The sequence below is a fragment of the Conger conger genome, chromosome 15 (genome assembly GCF_963514075.1).
Source record: "Conger conger chromosome 15, fConCon1.1, whole genome shotgun sequence".
NCBI lineage: Eukaryota > Metazoa > Chordata > Actinopteri > Anguilliformes > Congridae > Conger > Conger conger.
This window is the reverse complement of record NC_083774.1, coordinates 22,333,612-22,359,586: the sequence shown is the minus strand read 5'-3', so window position 1 is coordinate 22,359,586 and position 25,975 is coordinate 22,333,612. Positions and strand designations below refer to the sequence as shown.

Sequence of the window (25,975 nt, the reverse complement as noted above, 5' to 3'; positions counted from 1 at the left end):
AGTCTGCCACAGGATGGCAACACAGTACAGAAATATCTCAGCTCTTTATAGCAACCAATCAAAAGCCCACAGAATGATGAATCCATCGTAACATGAATTATTCTGAGGAAAAACTCCGGCATTTTCAACGTGATTCATCAGTCGCATGAATAATTTCACGTCAAGGTACTGCATTCTGTATAAATACATTCCAGGCTGAATACTTTGACTGCTGTACAGTGAGCCAGAAGCAAGAGAAACAAAGACTTTTATTTTAAAAATATTTCACTGCTGCTACAATACACTTTTACCATATATTTAGAGAAAAGAATTCTTACATGATAGATTAAACAGGTTTATGATACAATTTTCATAGGAAATATTCAACATGGAAACCTTTTTGTAGTGTAAAAACACCAAAACACTAAAACTGAAATGGCATTCAAAAACCAAACAAACCTAGGGATAATGCCAGTGTTTACAGATGGACATAGAAAAACCTGGAGAACTGAAACATTTTGTCTTTACTATGCATCGATGTAACCAGAGGACTGCGCACGCTGACTGCTCCCAGCATGCTTTGCGGGCTCCGTCTGGCCGTGCCAGGCTGTCGCGGGGCCCCGCTGATATGGCTCTGAAGGCTGCCTCTCCACCCTCACCCCACCCCCCGTGGTCCTGGGTGGCCCCCAGCGGGCCTCACAAGGGCCAGGGCAGGTCGCTGAAGTCTACGGGGCCCCCCAGCCCGGCGTCGGCCTCCAGCAGGCTCATGATGACGGCCATGGCCGCCTCGTCGTTGCTGGGGCTGCTGGAGCCGGGCTCGTCCATGATGTCGATGCCAATATGGGAGTTATCGCCTACGCAGCACAGCAAAGAGACGCATCAGGACACGGTCAACGGTTCTCTTCTTTCATTAAAATATTTTATTCCTTTTCGGAATTATTATAATCACGTTATCACCATACCACCCATACCCCACGCTTGCCAGCAAGCCATTGACTATTTTACACCATGTTTTACCAGGCACTTCATTTGGAGGACTGTTTAACTTATTCTGATTAATGTGTGTTTGTTTTATGCAATTAAAAGTATACTGCCAAATGAATTATCCAACATGTTGCACTTACTCATTATGGAGTTATTGGAGTAGGGGTATCCTATGGAGTCAGGTCCATGTACCATACCAGCTGAAGGAATGTCTGGAGTTCCACCATTTTGAATCTGGAACAAACAAACGGGTAAGTATCCCCATTGGGCTAATGTGTTAGCGCTAATGCTAACACCTTTGCTACAAGCCCAATGGCCGCATTCCCTGACTGGGTTTGCAGTGTTCTCCGCACAGGCTGGGACTGTAGCTTTCTGAGTATAGAATGGAGAAGGGGGCCTGGGGGAGTTCTGAGGTACTGAACGGGGAATGTAGACTTCCTGCTCGGGGAGGCAAAGGTTTGGGGGAACTTGCCTTCTTTCCTCCTGGGGAGCAGGTGTCAGGAGGGGGCGTACTGGTGATGTTGAGGGGGCTGGAGCCACAGCTGGAGGGAGATGAGCCTCGAATTCTGTCGCATACACAAAGACCATCATTTAAACCAGAACAACAGCGCACTGGCAAACTTGAAAACAACATCTTTTATTTTATTGCAGCAGGTATTGACGCAAGATAATTTAGAACTACACCTTCCAGTTTCTAGGTCAAGGGGCATACATTCTTACCATACTGCAAATGCTCATAGGTGTTTGGTAGTAAAAGATGTTGTTCAAAATTGTATGGTTACATTAGCTGCATGCATGTGGTTGTAACAGCAGAATTTTAGGTGTACTAAGGAGTCAGGGGCATATGGTCATTACAGATGGGCCATAGACTGATAGGTGTGTGTTTACAACATAGCCATGTAATTACAACAAAGAGGTCACAGGAGTGTGGTTATAACAGGAGTGTGGTTATAACAGGAAGTGTGCTTTCTCACCGCTGGATCTCCATCACTTCCTCTGCAATCATGCGGCCAATCTTCCCCGCCCCTGCCCTCGTGCCCCCTGGGATACCTGGCACGGTCTGGAGCGCCCGCTTCCCGGCTCCTAAAAACAAACCAGCTTATCATACTGTCCCATGGTAATTACACACACATCACATAGCACCACAGGCTAATGTACTAAAACACATCATCCCATGCAACCAATGCAATAAGTACAATCATCACCTTCACACACTAATATCATGGTAATAACATAACTAATACAACATCCTATTGATGGGTAGATACGAGCACACAGAGAAGTGTGCCAACACTTGTTACAATCTAATGAAATATTATTTAGAAGAAAATGACAACCTTACACTTATTAAGCACGTTCATATATCACATTTATCTTTCCAAATGATCATTTAAAGCAACCAATGCCTGGGAGTTCTAATTATGTAAATGTTATGCACAACAATCTGATGATTCTAGCGATGTATATGTACTGAATGCTGAATCCTTAAGCAGCTTTCTGACAGGAGATTATAAACCGGTATGGGAGGAATTTACCGTCTCCGGCTGTCAGTACGCTGTCCATGCTCTGGGGGGAGGCAGCGAGCTGGGGGTAGCTGGGGTCGTCAAGGGAGCTTCCCCTGCAAGAGGGCAAATACCTCAGCAAGTCCTCACATCCCCCCCCGCTAAAGCACCCAACAGCCCCAAAATACACTCAAATGAAGATTACAGGACATAGTGTAATAGTGTTACTCAGAATCAGTTCATGTGTTTGATGGAAATATAAAGAACTGTGGCTGTGGTAACGTAGTGCCACAGTGGACAATTACAGTGATTATTACAAAAGTGTTGTCTCCACTTTAAAATAAAATGTTCACACTAACATGTCGTTATGCAGCCAGGTACAGTAAATAGTATATGCAAGACAATTCTGCATTTTTATTTTCCTTTTTGGTTAAATAACTTGTCAACAGTTAACAGTTCTGTTAAAACTTTTTGTCAATTATTGGTGGAGAATAACTACATTCAGGCACTAAAAGTTGCATGTGAGGGTAATGTTCACATTTTGTTGACACAGCGATAGCACTATGACGTACACTCGGTGAGCGCTTAATAAGGTATTTTAGACTTATTAAGTCTTCTTCTGCTGTAGCCTATCCACTTGGAGGTTTGACGTGTTGTGTGTTCAGAGATGCTCTTCTGCATTCCACTGTTGTAATGCATGGTTATTTGCATTACTGTTACCATTCTCTAACATTTGGTCTGAAAAACAGCTGAACCTCTTGACCACGTCTGCATGCTTTTATGCATTTAGTTGCTGTCACATGTCTGGCTGATTAAATATTAGCATCAACAAGCTGGTGCAATCAGACTTGTAATCAACAAGTCTGCCTAATAAAGTGGCCACTGAGAGTGCACTGGCTGCGTGATGCATTTGACATTTTCCCAGGAGCTTCTCCTACTAATTAGGGAAACTTGCAGTTCTACACATTATTCTACACATTGCTTGTTCATGCAGCTAGACTGAACTCATTTTACTTTCACACTATGACCATTTGTACAGAGGATCTGCTTTTGGCTTTGATGTGCCTATCAATTTACAGAGTCAGTTATTACCAGTTAAATGTCAAAACTATAAAGTTTGATCATTAATACGGTCAAATTGCAAAACAAAGTAATACATTTTGAACAAATTAGTAGTGAATCACAGCAGACAAATTAGTCACCCAAATGAAGACAGAGCGGCTTTGCTATTATGATGGCTTTGCTAATATCCAATAAATCATTCTGACAGTGTTAGAGCAGAGACATTTTATTCCTTGTTAAACCAGATGATTCAGGTCGGCTATATTTTTGTCCTTATATTTACATCAGTCAGTCCATCAATGGAAATGAGTCTGCAGCACATCGTAAGGGGTTTGTGTGGGTGAAGGCACAGGGACTTACGAGACTACGGTGTTGGTGGAGACGATGTACTCGACCTCTTTGGTCCAGGGGTTCATGAAGCTGAACCAGCGGCTGCGCAGCGTGATGAAGGATCCATCTTTTACCTTAAACTTGTACAGGTTTGTGTTGATCTTCTCCCTCATCTGCAGCACTGCACACAGGAGAGGGTCCACTGAGTGCCACATCATCGCCTCAGAGCCCACAACCCCCCCCCCTTTCACTTCAACTGGAGTCTCAGCCCCTACATAACTCCAATGCCAGGTATGGAGTCATATCTTACCAGTACAGTATATTTAAAGCAATATAAATTGCCTGAAAGCAGCAGTAAAATACTGCAAGATAAATCCTGTCTGTGAGCCAAGCCGGCTTGTACAGGGAGGTTTTCTGGTGCGGTGCTTAAGAGTTGGAGAAAGGGTGAATGGGCCTCGCTCCTGTGGGAGTACAGCTATATGACTGAACTCCCGCACCCCACTACCCACACAGTGGAGCCCAATCCTCAGAGCAGCATATGATCTCTGCATGGGTACAGTCACAGTGCACAGGTACAAGAACAGGTACCTTGTTTATGGCATTCCGCCAGGTGCCCGATGTCGTCCTGATGGAAATATTCATAGAAAGACGTCCCCAAGAGCTCCTGGGGTAAGTAGGCAAGAATCGCCGTGGCCCTGAGGCAGAGACAAGACCATGCGACCTGCATTAGTGTACGCATGAAAAATCCACATTCACTAAACAAATTCCCAAAAAGTTATCAATGACGTCAAACTGCTCCAAATGGCACATTGGAGACACTGCCATTCAGATACAAAAAGGCAAATGGACAACCAGTCCATTACCACCGTGTGTAAATGTAGGATACTGGAGCCTAAGTGTGTACTGTCAATCACACGAGCAGCACACAGTGAGGTCTGCAGGGTGAGGGGAGGAACAGAGCTGAATCCCGTCTACCCCCCGGTTCCCCCCCGGTTCCCCCCCAGCCCCCGAGCTGGAATGCTTCTCCCTCAGGCTAAATTTGGAAAATGACCACACTGGGGCCTGCTGCCTGCTCTGGGGGCTGAGCTGCCCACACAGTTCTCAGTAAAGACCTCACTCTTCTTCATTTCTTCATTTCAACACCATGGTGGGGAAAGGTCTGCAATGCCCCCCGACTGCAACACACTGGTGGGACCTGCCTACACCGGCAATTACATACAGAGCCAGACTTGCATACAAAGCTTGTATGTTAAGCGTGTTTATCCTTTGACCCAATATACAGAGATGCATTGTACGCTGTACATAACCCTTACAAACCCCACAGTCACCAGTTCCCCTAATTCCTGCATAGAAATATCTTGTAATAAGCATATCCAGCACTCCATAGTGCAGCATCTGCAGTATGAATAATGACACGTTCTTTCATTATATGTTCCTGTGAACTGCTTGCCGAGAGGACACTGAAAGCGTGCTTGGATGTGAATTTGAATTCAAATGCGTCATTTGAATTTGAGTCTGGGCGGCCTCACCTCTGGTCCACGAAGACGAACTTGCCGTCGATGGCGTGGCGCGAGACGTACTCGGTGGGTTTGACGCGGATGTCTCCGTGGCTGGACTGGGGGACGATGTGGGGGTGCAGCCGGCCGATGGCCACCAGGCAGCTGAGGTTGCAGCCCTCGTTGTCGGGCTCGTTGTCCTCCTCCAGGCCCATCTTGGTGGGTGGCCAGCTCTTCAGGTAGCCTGTGCTGTGGATGGTGCAGAAGCTCTTCCTGTCGGCTGCAGGTGAGAGAAATGCACACACGCGGTCATGCTGCGGTCAGCCTCCAGTTACAGAAATACAATCTCATCTTCCCCGTGTGAAACATAGCTTTACTCTGCGCGCTCCCAGGTTAATAACAGATCCATACTGTAACCTCAACGACGCTAAAGCGAAGTAGCATCCAAGCAGAGGTTTTACATAAGTGCTGATTTACGTCTCCTCGCACAAACTGGAAGAGTATGAGGAACTCCTTGGGAAACACTCCCTACAAGGTCAGGCACGGGAGAGAGGAGGGTCTTTCTTTATGGAACAGGAGGAGGTTCTACCTTTCTTTATTGAGCAGGAGGAGGATCTACCTTTCTTTTTGGAGCAGGTGGAGGGGAACTCCTTGTCCTCCATTTTTACGGAGGGTCTGTTGCATTTCATCCTGCAGAAGAAGGAACGGCGCGCACCGGAACAGAGCCGGGATGGGCCTGGCGCGATGTCCGTCTTCACCGGGAGACCCGCTGGAAACACAGAGACACACTACTATGAGTACAGCTGGACACACACCCCTTGCTATGACTAGAGCTGGAGACATACACACACACCCTACCATGGCTACAGCTGGACACACACACACCCTACCATGGCTACAGCTGGACACACACACACACACACCTTACTAAAACTACAGCTGGACACACACACACACACACCTTACTAAAACTACAGCTGGACACACACACCCTACCATGACTACAGCTAGAGACACACAGGCATTAATATGACTATGCTGCTACCTCTATTGCTCTTAGTGTAACTGCATTCCTATTGTACCTGGATCCGTATTACAGTACCTCCACACTGCTTACATCTCTGATACAGTGCTTGTGAGGGTTACTCTTTACTGAACTAAGTTACATCATGGTATCTGCTGCAATAACTGCTGCAATAACTGTCTGCAGCAAACTACACTTCTCTCTCCATAATTCATCACAATTCCTTAGCTTAGCAGTTTCTATATATTGAATAAACTATAGCACACACTCCCTCTCACCCGAGCTGTGTGTGTGTGTGTGTGTGTGTGTGTGTGTGTGTGTGTGTGTGTGTATGTGTATGTGTGTATGTGAGAGATTGAGAGAGAGGGAGGCATGCTCCGAGGAGCCTGATTAACTGTGTTCCCTCCACTGGGCACAGTCCGTTCCTGCTCCCCCAGGGATGGAGTGTAACCTGAGATATTCTGGGATACATTACTCTTGGCATCGATGAGCCGTTCCCTGGGCGCTGTGTCCGATGAGGACAGCTGTTCCTTCACTTTGGCGATGTCCTTCGGATGCAGATAGTCGAACAGACTCTGGCCAATCAGGTCGTTCTGAGAAGAGACATTGGCACTTGTTTGTAGTAGACTCAATTCCAAAATGTAATGGATTACTTGTAGTAGATTTCTTGTCAACTTGCCCAACCAGGCAACTTGCATAAGTATGAAAAAAAGGTAACGAATCCCCATAGCGAACTTAAACCCATAGTTAACTTAAACACAGCTAATTTATATTATCCACCATTAAGCCCATATCCAACTTAAAGATATAGCTAACTCAAACCCATCGCTCATTTAAATCCAAAGCAAAATGATCTGCAAACCAGACTTTGGTCAAAGGAAATGGAAATAAAAAAAGAAATTCAGAGCTTTACATTTCATGAGACTTACTTGGCTGTAGTTTAGGATTTTGTAAACAGACTCTGACACAAAGAGGATCTTCCCACGATCGCAGCCAACGACAAAGAGGAAGCCGTCAGCAGCCTGTTGGAGAGAGGAGAGGCTCAGCGGGGTCAAGGGTCAGTGGTCATGTGTGTGTCTGCTGCCGTGCAGAGGTGATGCAATGCCAGCATAGGTGACCTACCCTCAATATTAAGTGCTTTAGTTCATCATCTGAGAGGAACGCTGGTTTGTAGTTTGCCTCAGTGTAGGGATTAGCAGCACCTGGGTAAACAATTTTAAACTTGTCTGTATACGTAAAAAAACAATCATTTATATTTTATTGCGTTTCTCCCCCCAAATGACCATTGATCTTTGCACTGCGATCTTGACTTTTAGAGCAGGAAAAGCAACACCGTTAACCCGAAATAAAATCAAAAGGAAAAGAAAAGCAAATTACTGGCACTCTACCAGCTACTACTATCAACACTAAAACCTGGACCTTCTAACCCCTCTAATATTTACTTAATGGCTGCAAGCCACCACACACGCTTAAAAGAGAAGCAGCGAGACGGTGAGTATCGCTCGCTCTCTGACGAGCGTGGGTGTCCTGCTCTCGGTGAAGGAGCGGCTCCCTCACCTCGTAAAGTCTTCATGTGCTGCACGGCCATACGCAGCACCGTTAGCTTGTCCAGCTTGCGGGACATGGCGTTGCAGGTGGGTACTAGCGACGCCAGCTCGTCGATGAAGCTGTTCATCTTGTCACGCCGCCTCTTCTCGATTTGACTGTGAGCCTCCCTGTGACCAGGAACAGCGAGCGCAGCAGTTAGCACTCAGCATGACAGCGGGCTAAAGTCTACAGCCTGCATGAGTGCCAGTGTGTGGGTCAAGCGATCTTAGCACTTAGCACAACCGCCGTCTTAGTTATTGTTACCGAGCAAAGCCCTGAAATACTACAGAAACATTCCCTAGAGGGAAGGATGCCGTCTGTGGCACCAGGACCCACAGAAACACAAGTTATGTCTCACATCCAAAAACTTTACTGAGCATGGAAACGGGATTGGGATGGGCTCAGGGTACCTGGCGTTCTTTATCCGGCCCTGCTCAGCGCAGTCCCTGGAGAGGAAGAAAGTGGGATAAGCAAGGATTGTGTGGGATGATCCGAGTTATTGACATACTGGACGGGGCAGGGCCTTTTGATCTCTCCATTCACAAACAGGAACACAGGCAGCTTTACAGACTCTCTCAGACATGAATGGATCAAACAGGTTTGTGGAATACTGCAGCACACACAGATTCACCCGTAATTACAGTCCAATGCACAAAATGTTTGTATTTTTCAGGTTACTGAGTGAATCTCCTGCTTTCAGTCCAGAGACACACTTTATGTGCAGCTTTGGCTGACTGTGGGCATCCAATTAGCCAGAACAGGTCCCTGGTGAGTGAATCTCGCTCCCTGGTGTGAATATAACTGGTCACCACACTGCAGTGTGTGAATATAACTGGTCACCACACTGCAGTGTGTGAATAGAACTGGTCACCACACTGCAGTGTGTGAATATAACTGGTCATCACACTGCAGTGTGTGAATATAACTGGTCACCACACTGCAGTGTGTGAATATAACTGGTCACCACACTGCAGTGTGTGAATATAACTGGTCACCACACTGCAGTGTGAATAGAACTGGTCACCGTAATGCAGCTTACAAACATAACGAGACATACCTTCCCAGTTGCTTATCCTTGTCAGTGTCCATGCTATCCCTGCAAAAAAAGACATGGTTAGTCCTCCGAAACTGACAAACATACACTAAAGCTTGTTTTTCAGGTTACTGACGAGGACAGATTTATGTGCATGGCACAAAGACAAGGGTCATACATGGGTCATGGGTGTACAAAAACAACATTCACAGCTCCAAACATTCAAACTCTGCCATCCATCTAAAATGACAGGTCCTGGATAATTCAATACAAATGAAAGGTCATACCACACTGAGACATAAAATGCATGTACAATGCTGGTAAAAAGCATTCTACACACAAAAGATATCCAACCAATATTTTCTTACCATCTCAAAACTGAGCAACTTTCTTATAATCTGTTTATTCTGAGTTAAGTATACAGAAACCATCATGCAGAAACCAGCAACAAATGAAATAAGCTTGTGAGCCATAATATATTGAACAATATTCCATGAAATTTCCACAATTTCAAATCTTATGTCATAGTCTTAAAACTCACACAGTATACACAATAAGATGTAACATTATTGTACCAACTGGGGATCGATAGTTCCTTTGTTAGAACATCAGCATCATCGGACTGGGTATCATTTTCTATTGAAATTATGATGGTAATAACTCCAAAATGGGTGTTTTCAAAATATACAAACTTCAAGGCACTACAAGGTTCAAGGCCTCAAGGTAATGTATACTATAATGGAAAGGAAATACTAAAAATCGGATGTATTCAAAGTACATTATACTACCCAATAAGGTCTCCAGCAGTCTCCTCTACGCTCCTGCTGGCTTGCCAACTCATTTACTCAATATTTAGGGTGAAACTCAAGGGTGTAACGTTGGGTTCAACACTGGAGAGGTTGAAGTGAGCATTCCTGTAGGTAATATTTACAAATAGGCTATTAAATGGCTCTTTCAAGTATTAAGGTGGAAAAATATCCAAACATACTGATGTAGGCCTATATATCCCCAGCTTATGAAGACCATTTAAATCTGAATTACATTTAATAGTTAAAGGTAAAACATAAATAAAGAACCACCACGTCTCTCAGTGTCCAGTATATTATAATTCATGTATGTTAACATCACACTCCAACCAGAGTCCACTACTTCCCATTACAGGGAGTGCTTTGTTTGCAGCTGCAAGTGAAACTGTACGCATGGCTGTGTGCTTTAATAAAGTAAAAAATGGAAACCCCAGTGGAAACTGCTTACTTCTGGAAAAAGTTGTTTTTATTTCTTTACACGTTACCAGTTATTTTGCATACTTCAAATGCTCAAACGTTTCCCTCTATATTTACTTTTCATGGTGCATCACAGAATCTTCACATACCAAAAAATGCCCCAAAAACCACGTTAGCAACTTGTCCATAATAGTAGTGTAGTTGTGTATAGGCGAGCTCCCAGTCTAAAAGCCCTATAAAGCCTTATATACTCCCTTCTCTTGTGACCGCTCTATAAGTTGAGAGAAAACGAACAATTTTTTGCGATCAGCAGCCAGCTTGATTTTAACCGTTATTAACACAAGCACACAAACAAAAATAATCAGTCGCTATCTGTATTTATACGCAATAAAACAGCTACATTGAAACTTTTCCTGATCATAGCTAGATTATAATTATTACAGTAAGATTTATTAAAACACATTCAAAGCTGTGCCATTATTATTATTTCAACTCTCTTCACCAATGACTGCTACAGTTTACACTTCTCTACTTCTCCCCTAGACAAATGGACCTCACGGGGGCTAGTTTCACAATGCAGGGGGATAAAGCATAAATAAAGAATTTTATTGGGGGATGCACTGCCCATTTATGATCATTAGAGGGGTTATTGCCCCTGTATCCCACCTGGAGATTACACCTCATATCAAAAGATACTTTTTTTATAATCAATAATTCAATCATTACTGTTAAACACAAGTGCAAGTGGCATGTGTTTAAATATCAGTGAGCCAGTTCCCTTTGGTTAAACTCTCAGTTAGGGCCAGAGTATTTCTTTTTTAGTTCAGCAGACATACGTACAGACCCTGAGAGTGAAACACACACAGCCTAACACACATCCTAACCTGGGAATGAGGAATCTCAGCCCTGCTGCCTGTGATCTGAGGGGAAACAAAGCATTTTTTCTAGAGAAAGAGCAGAACGTTCTCTAGCACTTAAAATGGCAGGTGGGCTTGAGGATCCACACACAAGCAGATGCTCTTTGGTCAGACAGCTGCCTGGCATCACGAAGGTGAAGGTAAGCCATGGCACAGAGTTTGGGAATAGATGCAGCCCTTTACAAACTCATGACATTTTAATCATTTGAGAAATTGGGAGTGCAAATGGAAATTGTGTTGATACTTACTCAAAAGAAAATCCATCAATTCTGAAAAGGCAAGAAAATGAATTTGTTACAATTTCATCAGTTTTTATTTAAACTGCATGCCAGCTGACAGTTTCATCCTCTTTTCTAACAAAAAGATTCAATTTGCAGTTTAGATTTCAACTTTTCTCTGCACTCCAGTAAGATGGCCATGCTGCAGTAATGTAAATGTGTGTACATTAATAAGGCATAATACATTTCAGAGATAATTTTTTTTTTGATTTGTGCCAAAACAGACAATAGACAATCCATTCTTTTGAACGCTGCAGGCCTCTGTGAGCGGATGGAGCGGTGGATGGAGCAGTGGATGGAGCGGTGGATGGAGCAGTGGATGGAGCAGTGGATGGAGCAGTGGATGGAGCAGTGGATGGAGCAGTGGATGGAGCGGTGGATGGAGCGGTGCTGTGAGCGGGGCAGGGTTGGCTTACTGGTAGTCTGTAGAGCTGCCCTTCCTCTTGCGGGTGTAGTCCATCCCCGGGGGGTTGATGGAGCTGCTGATCAGGTCGGTGGAGCCGGGGGACATGAACTCGTTCATTGTTGAAGAAATGTCCATTCTTTGGTCTGCCATTAGATCATCTATGAGCAAAGACATTGGTAATGTACACACAGCAAGACAAGCTCCTCCTGTGGGTCATATTTCATATCTGCACAGAGCATGTGCAATACCTCACCATTGTATCATTCAGAAATGATCATTTTTCTTTGCGTATGAATGAACTGTGTGGAATGGCACAAATAATAACCCCTGTAGCACACATTGCCAATCACAATTAAGAGAAGATGCCAGCCAGCAAAGTGACAGCACTCAGTCGATACTCCAAGCTATAGACACCACATGCCACTAGCTATTATTATTTTAAGACATAATGAGAGTATTCGGACAGTATTAACAGACATGGTGGTGTGAGCAAGATGGGGACCTCAGATGTACTTTTCTTCACCAGAACATATGTCCAACTGGAATAAAGTGTGGAAATCCAGAATAACTTGAGTTCATATCCAACTGTATGCTATAATTTAGGATTTTAATTTTTTCCCCAGTCAACCCAAAAATTATAACAAGCACTAGGCCACCAAGAATGACTTGTGCCACAAACATGTAGGCTGGTGAAGCAACACACCATTACCTGAAATTGCACACCTGAACAAAAGGTCCACCAAGCAAAATCAGTTAGGGTAGGGCTTTGTTGGGCTCTTCACTTTTATTACGCAAACGTGGTCAATCAAATTCAAAATGTCCACCAAGCAAGTGAAGAGTCAACAATGCACCACCTTCATCGACTCTTATTGCTCTTCAACTATAGCCAGCCCAGCTAACAAGGAAAACAAACTCATTTTCATGCACTGACTGATGTAAATGTAAAGGCAAAAATACAGTCTACCTGAATTATCTGGTTTAAAGGAATAAAATGTATATCCTCTAACACTGTCCATGGTTATTATCAGAATGATTTATTGGATATTAGCAAAGCTATCATAATAGTAAAGCCATTCTGTCTTCATTTGGATGAATCACTTGTCCTGTGATTCACAACTAATTTGTGCAAAACGTATTTTGCAATTTGACCATATTAATGATAAAACTTTATAGTTTTGACATTTAACTGGTAATAACTGATTCTGTAAATTGATAGCCAAAATCAGATCCTTTGTACAAGTGGACATTGTGTGAAAGTAAAATGAGTTCAGTCTAGCTGCATGAACAAGCAAGAAGAATAGTAGAATAATGTGTAGAACTGCAAGTTTCCCCAATTAGGAGAACGCATCACGCAGGCCATTACAGTGGTGAATTAAATGGCCAGTACACACTCAGTGACCACTTTATTAGGTAGACCTGTACACCAGCTTTTTAATGCAAATATTTAATCAGCCAATCATGTGACAGCAACTAAATGCATAAAAGTATGCAGAAATGGTCAAGAGGTTCACATGTTTTTCAGACCAAATGTCAAAAAGGGGACGACCTAAGTAACTTTGACCATGGAATGATTGTTGGTGCCAGACAGGGTGGTTTGAATATCTCAAAAACTGCTGATCTCCAAGGATTTGTATGCAGTCTAGAGTTTGCAGAGAATGGTGCGAAAAACAAAAAACCTCCAGTGAGCAGCAGTTCACCGAGTAAAAATGCCTTGTTAATGAAGGAGGTCAGAGAAGGGCCAGATGGGTCAAAGCTGACAGGAAGTTGACACTAACACAAATAACCACACATTACCACAGTGGAGCATCTCTGAAAACACAACATGTCAAATCTCTAAGTAGGCTACAGCAGCAGAAGAAGACCAATACATCTAATAAATAAGTCTTATAAATACCTAATAAAGTGCTCAATGAGTGTATTTAGCACACAGTATATGGAACAGTGGTAAAAGCAGTATCTGCAAACAAAACCCACTTCAAACAGACCACGTGGCTTTGAAGTGGCACAGGACGACACTCACCACAAATGTTCATACAGTCGTTCTCAAAGCATCTCACTGGTCTCTGTAGTCTGAAAAGAGAGGGGGGGGGGGTTAATGTTTTCTGGGCCTGCCCCATACAGATTACCCCTGAAACCCTGCTTTTTATTAAGGTCTTGATTAGAGGGTTTTCCCCCCCAATCAACATCCTTTTCAAATAGACCTCCCCCCCGCCTTTCACAAATTCCCCCTGAAAGATGTTTCACTCATGTATACGTCATATTGCAGAAGCTACTTCTGCTCTAACTTCTGTTTCAGCTTGTCTTTAAGGACGAAACTCCATCTGAGCATCCTTACATTTTCCAACAAAGCGGACAGTCATAGGGCATGAAATCCCGATACACATTACATTACATTACATTATTGGCATTTGGCAGACGCTCTTATCCAGAGTGACGTACAGTTGATTAGACTAAGCAGGAGACAATCCTCCCCTGGAGCTACACCGGGATTAGAACCACCGACCTTGCGTGTCCTTAACCACTACGCTACAGGCCGCCCTGGCCACCTCCGACACATTCAGCTACGGAATGATCTACAACACACTACTGTAACATGTCAGCAGGAGACATTCATTCACTGGAAATACAGAGACAATTTAATTATTTTTATTAAAATGTAAATGTAATTGGACCTCCCACTTATTTAGTAATATCAGTATTGCTTGGGGAGGATTAAAGCTGTAGGATCTCGAAACAAGGAAATGTGCAGCTAGAGCAGGCTAAAAATTGTGTACAGCAGAATCTTAATGTAATCCATTTTTGTAAAAGTACTCACATTATGCAGGAAGAGTGACTCATTCCAAGAAATGAAACGCCTGTTGTACAGGCCACTGCGTTAAAAAATTAAAAGTCTTCACTGCTGAACCGATTTAGCAATTTTCTTGTTCAGAGATTTCTCCAATTTAACACCCTGTGGAACATTCCATTGTCACTGAAATTGCCTTTTTATCCAACCGAATTAGATACTTCCATTCATCCAGAAATTACAAAACCACCATAAAAACCAACAATGGATTCTCGCACTACGATATCCCAGTGTCTGCATTTACCGAGGAACAGATGCCCTTCTGCAATTTCCACCCACATCCATCTGAACCCTGTCCGCGTATGAGGCTCAGCACAGGGCTACGCAGACGGCGGTCTAACAGGCTGAGCCAGGTCTGTGCACGAGCGCGAGGCATTCCAGCTCCACGTGGAAGTCGCCGGAGAAACGCCTCCAAGTTTTTGACCTGGGCCCAGAACCTGATACTGCTTCTTAGAATCAGCTCTTCCTTTCCATTAAACGGACACACCTACAGACACACACGCCCACGCTCGATTGCACACACACACACACGCCCAGTGCTTCTGTCACTCGGCCAAATTGACAGGCTAAACTCTGGTTGCCAGGATACCAAGCAGACTTTCTTCAAAACATGCCATTTACAGCAGTTCCGGATTACATTGCGCTCATTCCAGCCGCTTTAAGCATGGGGCCTCATCTTTGTGCTGTTGCCTCCCCGAGAGGGGGCCCCTCATGGCCAGCAACAACACACTGCTCATCCCGCAGCTCTGTAAAAACCACTGTGTGTGTGTGTGTGTGTGTGTGTGTGTGTGTGTGTCTCTGAGGAGGACAGTGTGTGTGTGTGTGTGTGTGTGAGAGAGAGAGAGAGAGTAACGCAAAGGGGTCTTCTCTATAAGCACAAACATGGAGTCATTTTCTTTGCCTGTTGTTTTTTTGTTTGTTTTTTTTGCGGGAGGGTGGGGGTCTAATGCATAGATATTTCACATCTGTAGTGGAATTGCACAGAAGGAACAAGACAAATTCATTATGAATAGGCAGTTGTAAGCTCAGAAGGTAAAGAGAAGATAGAACACAGAGGGGGAGTTTAATTAATTTACTCAAAGGAACAATGAATACCAGTCAATGTGCCAGCAGTTAAATCAGTGCAAACGGACAGATTTAGCTAAAAATAACAAAAATCGGACAAGCAGTAACGTCTTTTATTGCTTGCTGTTGAACTTCCTACATTATTCATATTATAAATGAGCTTCAGGGCATGTTTGAAAAAGTGTGTTTACAAATCATACCTTCCTCTCCTGATTTTCACACAAAAGAGAGGAAACCTTGTTGCTGCTTTGGTATTTTCCAGATGCTATAGTGTGACTCCTGAGGATTTTATGTGATTTTTCCACCACTGAAGTAGTTTGCTAATTTTCCTAAACTCTCCATAAAGTCTTTCTGAGATCTACCTCCAACAGGGATAGGACTTACTGAAGTGTCCTACACACTAGCCAGATCCCCACCACAAGCAAAGTATGATTTATTTTTACATAATAAAGAAATTTGGAAGAATGCTACTTTGAAAATGAACTACTGTGCACTATATAAACATCCTCAAAAACGACCTCCACATGTGAACATGTTATGCACTACTATTCAGTATTTTTTGAGAACCCTGCACAGCTTTGCTAAAAGTGTGCGTTCTGCATACAGTCAAAGCATGCCCGTTAAAGAGTTTCAGTTTGTTATATCACTGATCACACTTCACAGCGATTCCCATGGTTCTGCCAAACTACACTCTTCTACTGAATGTGTGGTGGTTCTATTTCTTATTTTTCCCCCTTATTTGAGATTTCTATATGCTTCAAAACCGTACTAGCACACACAATCGCACGTTAGCATGAATCGTGCTGCGCACTGCAACTTGTAAGGCTACATTTAATTACGTACACAAAATGTACTATGTACGCAACACGCGTCGGGAAAGATCTAGCTGTCGTCAATGCTACCGGCTAGACAAGGCGTGCAAGTATGTGTGAGTGCGGAAGAGTCTTGTACATGAAGCTTGTAAAATAGGACTGGAGTTTGCTTTTCATGCACTTACGCATCCAAAAACAACAACTAAACAGGCAATGATTGGGCAAGCCCTCTGGTCCTATACCGCAGCACCATTTAGCAGTTATGGAGTAGAAGATTTCTTTGTCATGCTATGATATGTCATTGACTTTACAGCAGTAAAGCCAGGGTTTCCAACGAACAGGCCATGATCTCTGACTAAGCATGTTAAAGAGTTTCAGTTTGATATAACACTGATCACACTTCACAACAATTCCCATGGTTCTGCCAAACTACACTCTTCTACTGAATGTGTGGTGGTTCTATTTCTTATTTTTCCCCCTCATTTGAGATTTCTGTATGCTTCAAAACCGTACTAGCACACACAATCGCACGTTAGCATGAATCGTGCTGCGCACTGCAACTTCTATAGAAAATGATACATGAACAGATTTAGCAGTAATTTGATTTGAGCATTATGAAAGTCGTGAGGGATTCTGTTCACTGAAGGTGAACAGTGGAGCAGGCATGAAGGCCCCCTTCCATTCCACTGTAACTTACAGCTCACAAGCAGGAGCCTCCAATGTAAGTACCGGTATAAAGAAATCCCAACTATCCCTTTAGAAGCTTGGTGGTCGTGCTGCTGTCATAGTAGTTCCATCAAAAATGATTCCTTGCAATCACACAATATGATTGGTTGCTCAGATGATGGAAACACAGCTGCGATGAATTACGGGGCATCTCTTGACCATTGAGTAAGCTCCACTGTATACTCAGAAATGTTTGTTACTATCGTATATGTGTCATTTTAATGCACATACTATGCAGTGGAGACATGCTACATACTCATATTACTTCTCTCGTAGTATGCGAGTATGTCATTTCTAACATTGCTGTAGAGCACAGTACATCCGGACACCTTTTGCGTACTCAAAACGACCATACTACACAGTGGAAACACTACATAGTCATTTTTACATCACAACTAGCATTCAAGTGCGGATAGAATGCGGCAAGTTCTCAACCAAGTTTGTTTTTCTTATTTTTTTTGTACATTATGACCTATTTCGACTGGGTATGAGTGTAATATGCAATAATATCAAAATACCCAAATACAGCGTGACCATATTTTTTGTTTGCCCAAAATACACATCCCAGGACTGTGTTAATTCAGACTGGCAAACTAAGCATTACCTACACTCTACTAACGACTAAATGTGCCAGATATAAGCTTGTTGGACCAGTGAGCATGTCTCAACTCTGTATTACCCCAAGGCTACATTTAATTACGTACACAAAATGTACTATGTACGCAACACGCGTCGGGAAAGATCTAGCTGTCGTCAATGCTACCGGCTAGACAAGGCGTGCAAGTATGTGTGAGTGCGGAAGAGTCTTGTAAATAGGACTGGAGTTTGCTTTTCATGCACTTACGCATCCAAAAACAACAACTAAACAGGCAATGATTGGGCAAGCCCTCTGGTCCTATACCGCAGCACCATTTAGCAGTTTTTTAGAAGATTTCTTTGTCATGCTATGATATGTTATTGACTTTACTGGAGTAAAGCCAGGGTTTCCAATGAACAGGCCATGATCTCTGACTAAGCACTGCAGGCTAGGCTATAATTATGCCAAATGCACCTACTTATTTAATATTTAGATGGGGATGAACCTACATATGCAAAACTGGTGTAGCAGCTAGAAAATAACGCACAAGGCAGCGCGGGGTAATACAGGGCGAGCAGCAAGCTGTTCTGGGGGATGGTGAACTCACCCAGCAGGCTCGGTCATCTCCACGGCCGCTGGTCTAAAACATGTTACTGCGAGGTAGTAGCACACTTTTCACTTTCCCATAAAAATATTTTCACATCCCTCCTAGAAGATGGCCTGACTGAATAACACAACAAATATACCTGCATTATGTAGAAATTCCAGATTTCATATAAATTTGTCCATTAAAATCCGGTCTTTTCGCACACCACAACACAAAGGCTCTAGCTATCAACAGTGTAACATCTTTGCTTTCCGCACAAAAAAACATATATATTTGTCACTGGACTAGAAAGCAAAATGGCAGCAGATATGAGTCCTCTATTACCCAAACATATTTTTCATCCAAAATAAATAAATAAATAAAATAGAAAAAATAAGATGAATCCACAATGCTCAGACCTGTTTTCTCTAAACAGGGAGGGGCAGCTGTTCCATTACATGTATTTTCAAATCAGTATTTTGTCATTTTAGTTTTATTTAAAACTAAAATTTGCTTTATTCCATCTTTGTCATTTCATGTATTTGTAATCCAGACATCCGACTCACTTTAACCAATGCAATATAGCGTATTATTAACCATTCAGAAATAAGGCATCCTCACAATGATACAGAAATAGGATAATGTGGATGCATCCCACTGGCCTTGATTTGTCCATCACTATTGTTACAATAAATTATTTTATATTTTAATAAGGTTGACAATGCCTGAAGATGTACCATCTTGGCTTGCTCATTAATCCCTCACCTCTGAAAAGAATGGGCCAACATGTGCATTATTCTTTATGAAAACCTTAGTGGCAACAATTGGCTACTACTACTGACTTTGAATGGCTCTAAGATTATCAAGAGTTATAAAGCTTACTGGAAACCAGACCCTGATCAATATAATCTCATTACTTAGTAATGTACCACTGAACTTTCTTGTTAAACAAAGCTTCTCCCATTTGGCCCAGATGGACAAATATTTATGAAGAAAACAAACTGCAAATTGCATGTAAAAATGGCATATACCTTTGCCTTTTCACTAATAATAATGTTATTCAGGACATTCATTTTTGCATTTTAAAAATACAAAATATATTATTTATTTTGATTCTTTTTTGGAAGTATTCGGTAGCTTATTCTGAAGCTTTTACTTGTGCTGAGTTTTGTATTTTGTGTCAAAACACATTTTGATGTATTTTTTGCCAAACTGTCCGTTAACAAAGGTCAATTTTAAACATCTGCAGTCCAGTTGCATCACCCAAGGTGTTAGATTATCTGCCTTTTCTAATATTTATGAGTCCCCTTTTCTCAGACTGGATGGAGCTTTCTGACACAAAGTGCAAAGAACACTATTAATATCTGCTATAGAAATGTGGAGAACATGGAAGAACACCTTAAAAAATGTTCTAATCTGACTTGTTGCCATGCACATTCTAAAACACTTATGGGGGCGGGGGGTGGGGGGCGTTGATGGCTAGAATGAGAAGGCAATGACTCACAAAGTATTCAGAAATCAAAACATCAATTTTGTCCCTAGGATGGGAAGAAAGTCCTTGCTGTTACCACTTGTCCAAAGTAATAATCATCTTTGGTAAAGGGGCACTTGGTGGGCTGTTAAGTGGAAATTCATTTTCAAAGAGCATTTTACAATACCAAAAAAACACAATACAATATATAGCACTTTAATGCCTCTTCGTGTGGCCAGGAACATCACCGAATCGCACTCCTCCTTCAGTCAGATCTAATTGACCTTACAACCCTTGTCTATTGGAACAGTGTAAAGGCATAAAGTACTATCTACTATCGACCAAGAAATAGAGCACCATATATGCCTATCAGTTCCCCTTCTGTCGCTGTGTATTAAAGGATCAAGTTCCATATGTTATTTTCCCATTTTAACGATACGTTTTTTGTACATTATACATTTGGGCATTTGGCCATCTAGGTCTTTGAATGTTTTCCCAGAAAATGTTACTACTACACTATACAAACTATAGACTGTATAAAAATGAAACAAACCTAATTCTAAGCTTGCCAGCAATGGTACATTTTATTTTTTATTTTTTTTTTACTTCCTTTTCTTACAGTAGAGGGGGCAGGAGAACGGATGTGAAGGGAATGCTGTGAAAAGCAGTGTGACGTACTCAATGCGTCAACCAACTATAATCTGGGTCAAACTCTGCAGCATCATTTTCAAACTCATTACATTACGTTCACACAAAACAACACCATTTATTCAGGCATCTCAGAAATCCCTAGGCTGCCAATTGTTTTCAGATAGGCTAGCCCAAGTGGATTACTTCATAATTATTGAATCTATGCGTGGCGTTTTCCGACAGTGATTCTAGTTTTACGGTACGGTACTACCTCTGTGGCCAAAACTTTGTAGGCTACTACAGGCTAATTGTAGCGACAAGCGAGAACGATTGAATTTCACCTATTTCTTTTTTGAAACAAGGAATATACAATTTTTAACACTACATAGGTAACGACGAATGGGCCTAACATTAACCAGCTAGCCTCCGTGCCTGCACAACATAGACATCCGCCAAACCATAGTATCTTGGAAACGGTGTTTTGGTTTCGAACTAGTCTAGGGCCATTCGGGGCCATTGCTGTCGTGAGAGTTGTTCCTTCTCTTCAATCTAAAACTACGCGTTGCAGTGGGTAGCATGTGGCAAAAAGTGTGTTTTTTTTTTTTTTTGGGGGGGGGGGGGGGGGTTCTTGAACTTGCCTTCCATGCACATGTCAGGCTATGTAACCATATACCACAATTCAATCGGTTAATATGGAGCTTTGAATAAATGGTACTAGAAAAAATATAGGCTATGAATAAACTAGTATGTAACGTTAGCCATGTACCACAATTCCATCGGTATATATAAGGCTTCTGAGTTAAGATGCATGTACAACAGATCGTCTGCCAACCTGTTGTCCCCGACACGTACACTTTATGTTTCCCTAATAAAAGGTGTTTGAAGGTTATATTTGTAATAGTCCAATTAAACAATTTGGGTACAACAGAAACCACAAATGTCTCAAACATGAAGTTAAATGTCATAAATGATTGAATGGCCGGAGCTGAAATGAGTGCCAGTGTATACCCAATCAAATCACATTTTTCTACAAAAACCAGGACCTATATTTGTTAATGAAGGTAATCTGAATCGATTTAGATTTAGAACTCTGTTTTACTTCCCTGAACAGCTCATATTTCATCACTGCCTTACATGTGTCCAGCTAATATTCAATTATGTCCACAATTTTCACAATAAGCTATTTTAATATTAGCTACACCATAGCAGCTTGTGAACATTAACAGAACGGGGAGGCAATGGGTTTCATACTGTAATCAGATAACGTTAACTAGATACTCTGCAAGGACATTTTTATGACACTGACTGCCGTTCCTCGAAATCACAGTTAGTAGCCTAAACAACGACGTCTGCTCAACATTAGGCCAGGAACCATGAATCCATTCATTTGTCTGTCTTGGCAATGCATTCCGGCACTCAAGAATTGAAAAATGGTCTGCGAGAGATGGCACTAGCTCAAGCCATTTTGCTGTTAGCTAACGTTATGTTCCTTGAGCAATACAACTTGGCTTAAATGCTAGCAAGCTGCTAGCTACATATTGAGTAGCGCGTTACTGTACAAATTCAAGCTTCCGTTTCTGCTATGAAAAACGACCATATTTTGTTATTTAGGCCGGCCTTGTGTCTTACATTAGTTAGCCAAGTCGGGCGCCCAATCCATCGCAAATAAATTACATCGATTTAACTGACGTTAAACGAAAAGTTAATAATAAAAAAATAAACATCGCATAACTTACCGTTAAGCATTGCTTAACGTTAACATACAGCTCAAATGTCCGATTTGACATAAAGAAGAAAACCAGCCTTATAAGACATCGCATCCTGTCTATGTCAAAACGCTATATCCAAATAGAACTTCCTAATTAGATTTTTTATACATTTGACCTCTAAACCCGAACTGCTATGGCGATCAGTAAGCACGATTTAACGAAACAATGTTAGCAAGCTACACTTAGCAAGCTAATATTTAGCCTACCAGCTGGCTAACGTTACTGTAAAATTGTGTTTATTGTAAGTATGACAGATAGTAATCTATCAATTGAAGCTTCTACCACAACGCGACGCAATGATCTTGAAGTAAAGTGAACGAAAAGCCATTTCTTTCACCCAACGTCATTAAATGGCAACTATGCTATGCCTTTAAGCACCATTTCTAGTCCAGTCAAACACATCGCCCCTCCTCCTGAAAACGACAATATGCCTTGATGAAAAGGATATCATCATAACTAGGTTTTCGCCTGCGATTAGCAACTGATGCTCAACATTTGCCACCTTGTAAAATAATTAAATGTACTTACTTGGGAAAAGCTCGGGAAACACATTTAAATGTAGTCTAATATGGACGGTGGTAAACAGCAGTGGTATATGACCTACTTTCTCCGTTCTGTAATGACTGTCGCACCACTAACCTACTTTTTCGACCAATTAGCTCCCTGAAGCAGCCTACGATTGTAGTTTAGCCAATCAGAGAAATGCTTTAAAACCAGATGACCACAGAAATGTGACTGGCGAATCAACAATCCAATGGAATGGCGTCAAAGAAGAAGCTCGACCAATGGTATCGTTTCTTCAAGTAGAAACCTTTGCTGCTCCAGTCCGCTAATGACGAATGAATCACTGAATGTTACACAGCGGAAATATTAGTTACGAAACTTCAATGAATTCGAAGTCGAGGCTATGGCTGTTACATTAGCGTTTTCTATTTCTTTTATTTAAATGTCACCGGCTATATGACGAAATCTAGTATTCATTATCCATATTCTAACAATATATATTGTATCATGGACAAATAGTAATTTCAAACTTTTTCATTTACCCCAGAAAATATTGAATGATTTGTCAAATTTGGTTTAGCTCTCACACATAATTCTTGCATAATCTTACTTTGTGCATTGCAATGTACATTTATTTTCATTTGAGTATTTGTTTAACATCCCCTTCCTTGATATGCCTGCGACGAAGCCAGAAGAACACAAAATAGGTATGGAATATGAATTAACATTGTTTTTGTATACATGCTTTTTTATAGCATTAGCATAATAACAGTAAGAGAAAATCAATCTGGCTATAAGGTATTAAGAATCAAGGCCTTGGTCCATAATTTAAGAAATTAAAAGTGTTGAAAACTGTACCATTAAACAGGTCCCATGACTGGAGAAAATGTATTTGCTTAATGCCCATATGTCACTTGAATATTCATATAAATATCAAATTAATAAATGTTATTATTTTGATATTAAACACTGAAGGGCCACCTGGTCTGCTAATGCATGCATATCCACCAATGTACTTCTGGCTGGCAAGATACAACTTGGCACATGAAAAATACATGTAAATCTTGTGACAAGGGGAATAAGCCAATTCCACAATTTTTGTCATCAATCAGCAGGCAGTTCAGGGTGAGTGACATATAGCCACTTACTCACAAATTAAATGTAACCTTATAGAGAACACATTAAATAACACATATTTTGTGTCCCCATGAGATACTGTTTAGTGTTGTAAATGTACTAGTTATAAATGTATTCTCTTTAATGTAAAAATGTGTCATATGTACATTCAACACAGACAACTGCAACAAGGAAATAAACAAGATGCTTCACGCACTGTACAGCATATATTTATAATCCGTTTGTAGGATATTCCTTGATGAATGTATTCATTTACTTAATTGGAAGTCTTGTTTTTCTACCTTGGTATTTTTATTGTTTGTTTGTTGGGACTTTGCCTAACATTAATTTCATGTGTATACGACAAAGCTGCTTGTTGAATGCATTTAATAGTCATTCCTTTCTCTTTAATCCTTGATCAAATTGCACCATTGAAGCTGAGGAAGGCAAATGAATAAGTGAGAGAATTCATGCTCTCAAAAGAGGCTGTAAAACTGAGCGCAGATGGAAAACTTTGAAACTTGATAATCACCTTGACATTCTGAAAGATCTAATGAAAACGTATTATTCAGAAGTTGGAATTGTGAGAGCACACTTTCCCAGACCTCATTGAAAAGAACTGGCAAAATTCCATGGTCCTCTTCAACATTATTGCAATGTACAAATAACAGATTGCAGATTACTCCAGCTGCTCAAAATGTGACAATCCCAATGATTATGATTCCAATTCTTCGATTGGAATCATAATATCTCATAGTTTCTGCTGAAACATAAATTGACGTCATTGCTAAGATGAAACCTTCCTCTTTAGCCTGTGAAATACTCCCACCAGATTCCTTAAGGAAGTATTTGACCTTGTCTGTCCTTATGCACAAGCAATCATCAATAGCTCATTAACCAATGGGACTGGCTGGTCCTCGTTAAATGTCATTGTTCAACCACTGGAGTCCACCAGGGGGCGCATACATTGCCCCCCTGCTGTAGACAGAGTGTGCTGAGTGTACAGATTCAGCATCATCACAGTCCAGATTTTATATCAGACCTTGGGGCCCAGCCCCATACTGAAACAAAGATGTGCCACGATGATATTTTACTCTCCTATCCGGTGTCTGTAGAGTGACATTTTAAGGTCATCACAAACCATGTGTAATACTATTAATTTTAATACTGTACTAGTAGTGGCACAGTATTGATTATGATATCAATTTTGCTACTGAACAGATGCTCCAGAATCTTTTATATAAAAAAATAAAATAAAGCCAAGCTTCACCCTTCTTCCCTCCATTGGCATTACATGGTGCCGCATGTGGTGAAAGTTATGTAGAAATAGATCTGAAGTATCTGTTCTTTTTTTTTAATATGAGAAATTCTACAGGTCCTGGAGCACCTTTTACGATGGACGTGATCATGAACACCAGTACATACCAATATATTTAAATAACAAAACAATGCACCCCCCCTCCCAACGAGTTTACAAGATTTATTTTTGTATTTTTAATTTATAGTGGGGAAAAGTTGTCACGTGATAACTTGCCCCAAAGTCATTGAGACAAGCATTCCAAAAAGTAGGCCTATTGTAAATTAGTTTGTGATTTACATAAAACTATAATAATGAACCAATTGACCAGTCATACTAAGACCTTATACTGTAGCTTGAGATTCAGAAACCTCAGCATGGAAGGAGGAACTGCAGTAATTCCCTTTTTTATATCTCTGCTTTTCACACTATTTATAATGAGAGTTCAAAGGCGTAACTCCAAGTAATTGGCTTTGGAGAGAAATCAGTGGAATAACTAATTAACTAGCAAGGTAGCTACATATATAAAAAATAAACTCAACCTTTATTTCCACATTTTATTTTAAAAACAACAAATAATTACATGCATGCATTCACAATGAAAGAAGTAATACACAAATAATCATATCATTATTTTTACATGACAGTGCTGGGATTATATTTATTCTTTTATTTTCTAAAAATAAATAAATAAAATCAATACACACATACATTAATAATAAACACCCATTGTTCTTTAATTCAATATGCTCTTTT

At 41.4% G+C, this 25,975-nt stretch overlaps 1 protein-coding gene across 3 annotated transcripts; it reads right to left on the bottom strand.

The window, feature by feature from the left end:
- Positions 1 to 230: 230 nt before the first annotated feature.
- Positions 231 to 22,954, bottom strand: LOC133111151 (basic helix-loop-helix ARNT-like protein 1). 3 transcript variants are annotated; one of them, XM_061221301.1, is made up of 20 exons: positions 22,831 to 22,954; positions 13,842 to 13,891; positions 11,832 to 11,979; positions 11,386 to 11,406; positions 11,105 to 11,140; positions 9,022 to 9,060; positions 8,375 to 8,410; positions 7,935 to 8,092; positions 7,500 to 7,579; positions 7,307 to 7,399; positions 6,853 to 6,970; positions 5,973 to 6,122; positions 5,387 to 5,633; positions 4,446 to 4,552; positions 3,888 to 4,038; positions 2,499 to 2,581; positions 1,938 to 2,046; positions 1,436 to 1,529; positions 1,104 to 1,197; positions 231 to 833 (listed from the first exon to the last, which is right to left on the bottom strand). In XM_061221301.1, the coding sequence occupies exons 2-20, from the start codon at positions 13,852 to 13,854 to the stop codon at positions 676 to 678; spliced, it is 1,935 nt and encodes a 644-aa protein (XP_061077285.1). In that variant the 5' UTR covers positions 13,855 to 13,891; positions 22,831 to 22,954; the 3' UTR covers positions 231 to 675. The 3 variants fall into 3 exon arrangements, with proteins under 3 accessions (XP_061077285.1, XP_061077284.1, XP_061077283.1); XM_061221300.1 differs by lacking the exon at positions 22,831 to 22,954 and adding an exon at positions 14,637 to 15,041; XM_061221299.1 differs by lacking the exons at positions 11,105 to 11,140; positions 22,831 to 22,954 and adding an exon at positions 14,637 to 14,690.
- Between the last annotated feature and the right edge of the window lie 3,021 nt (positions 22,955 to 25,975).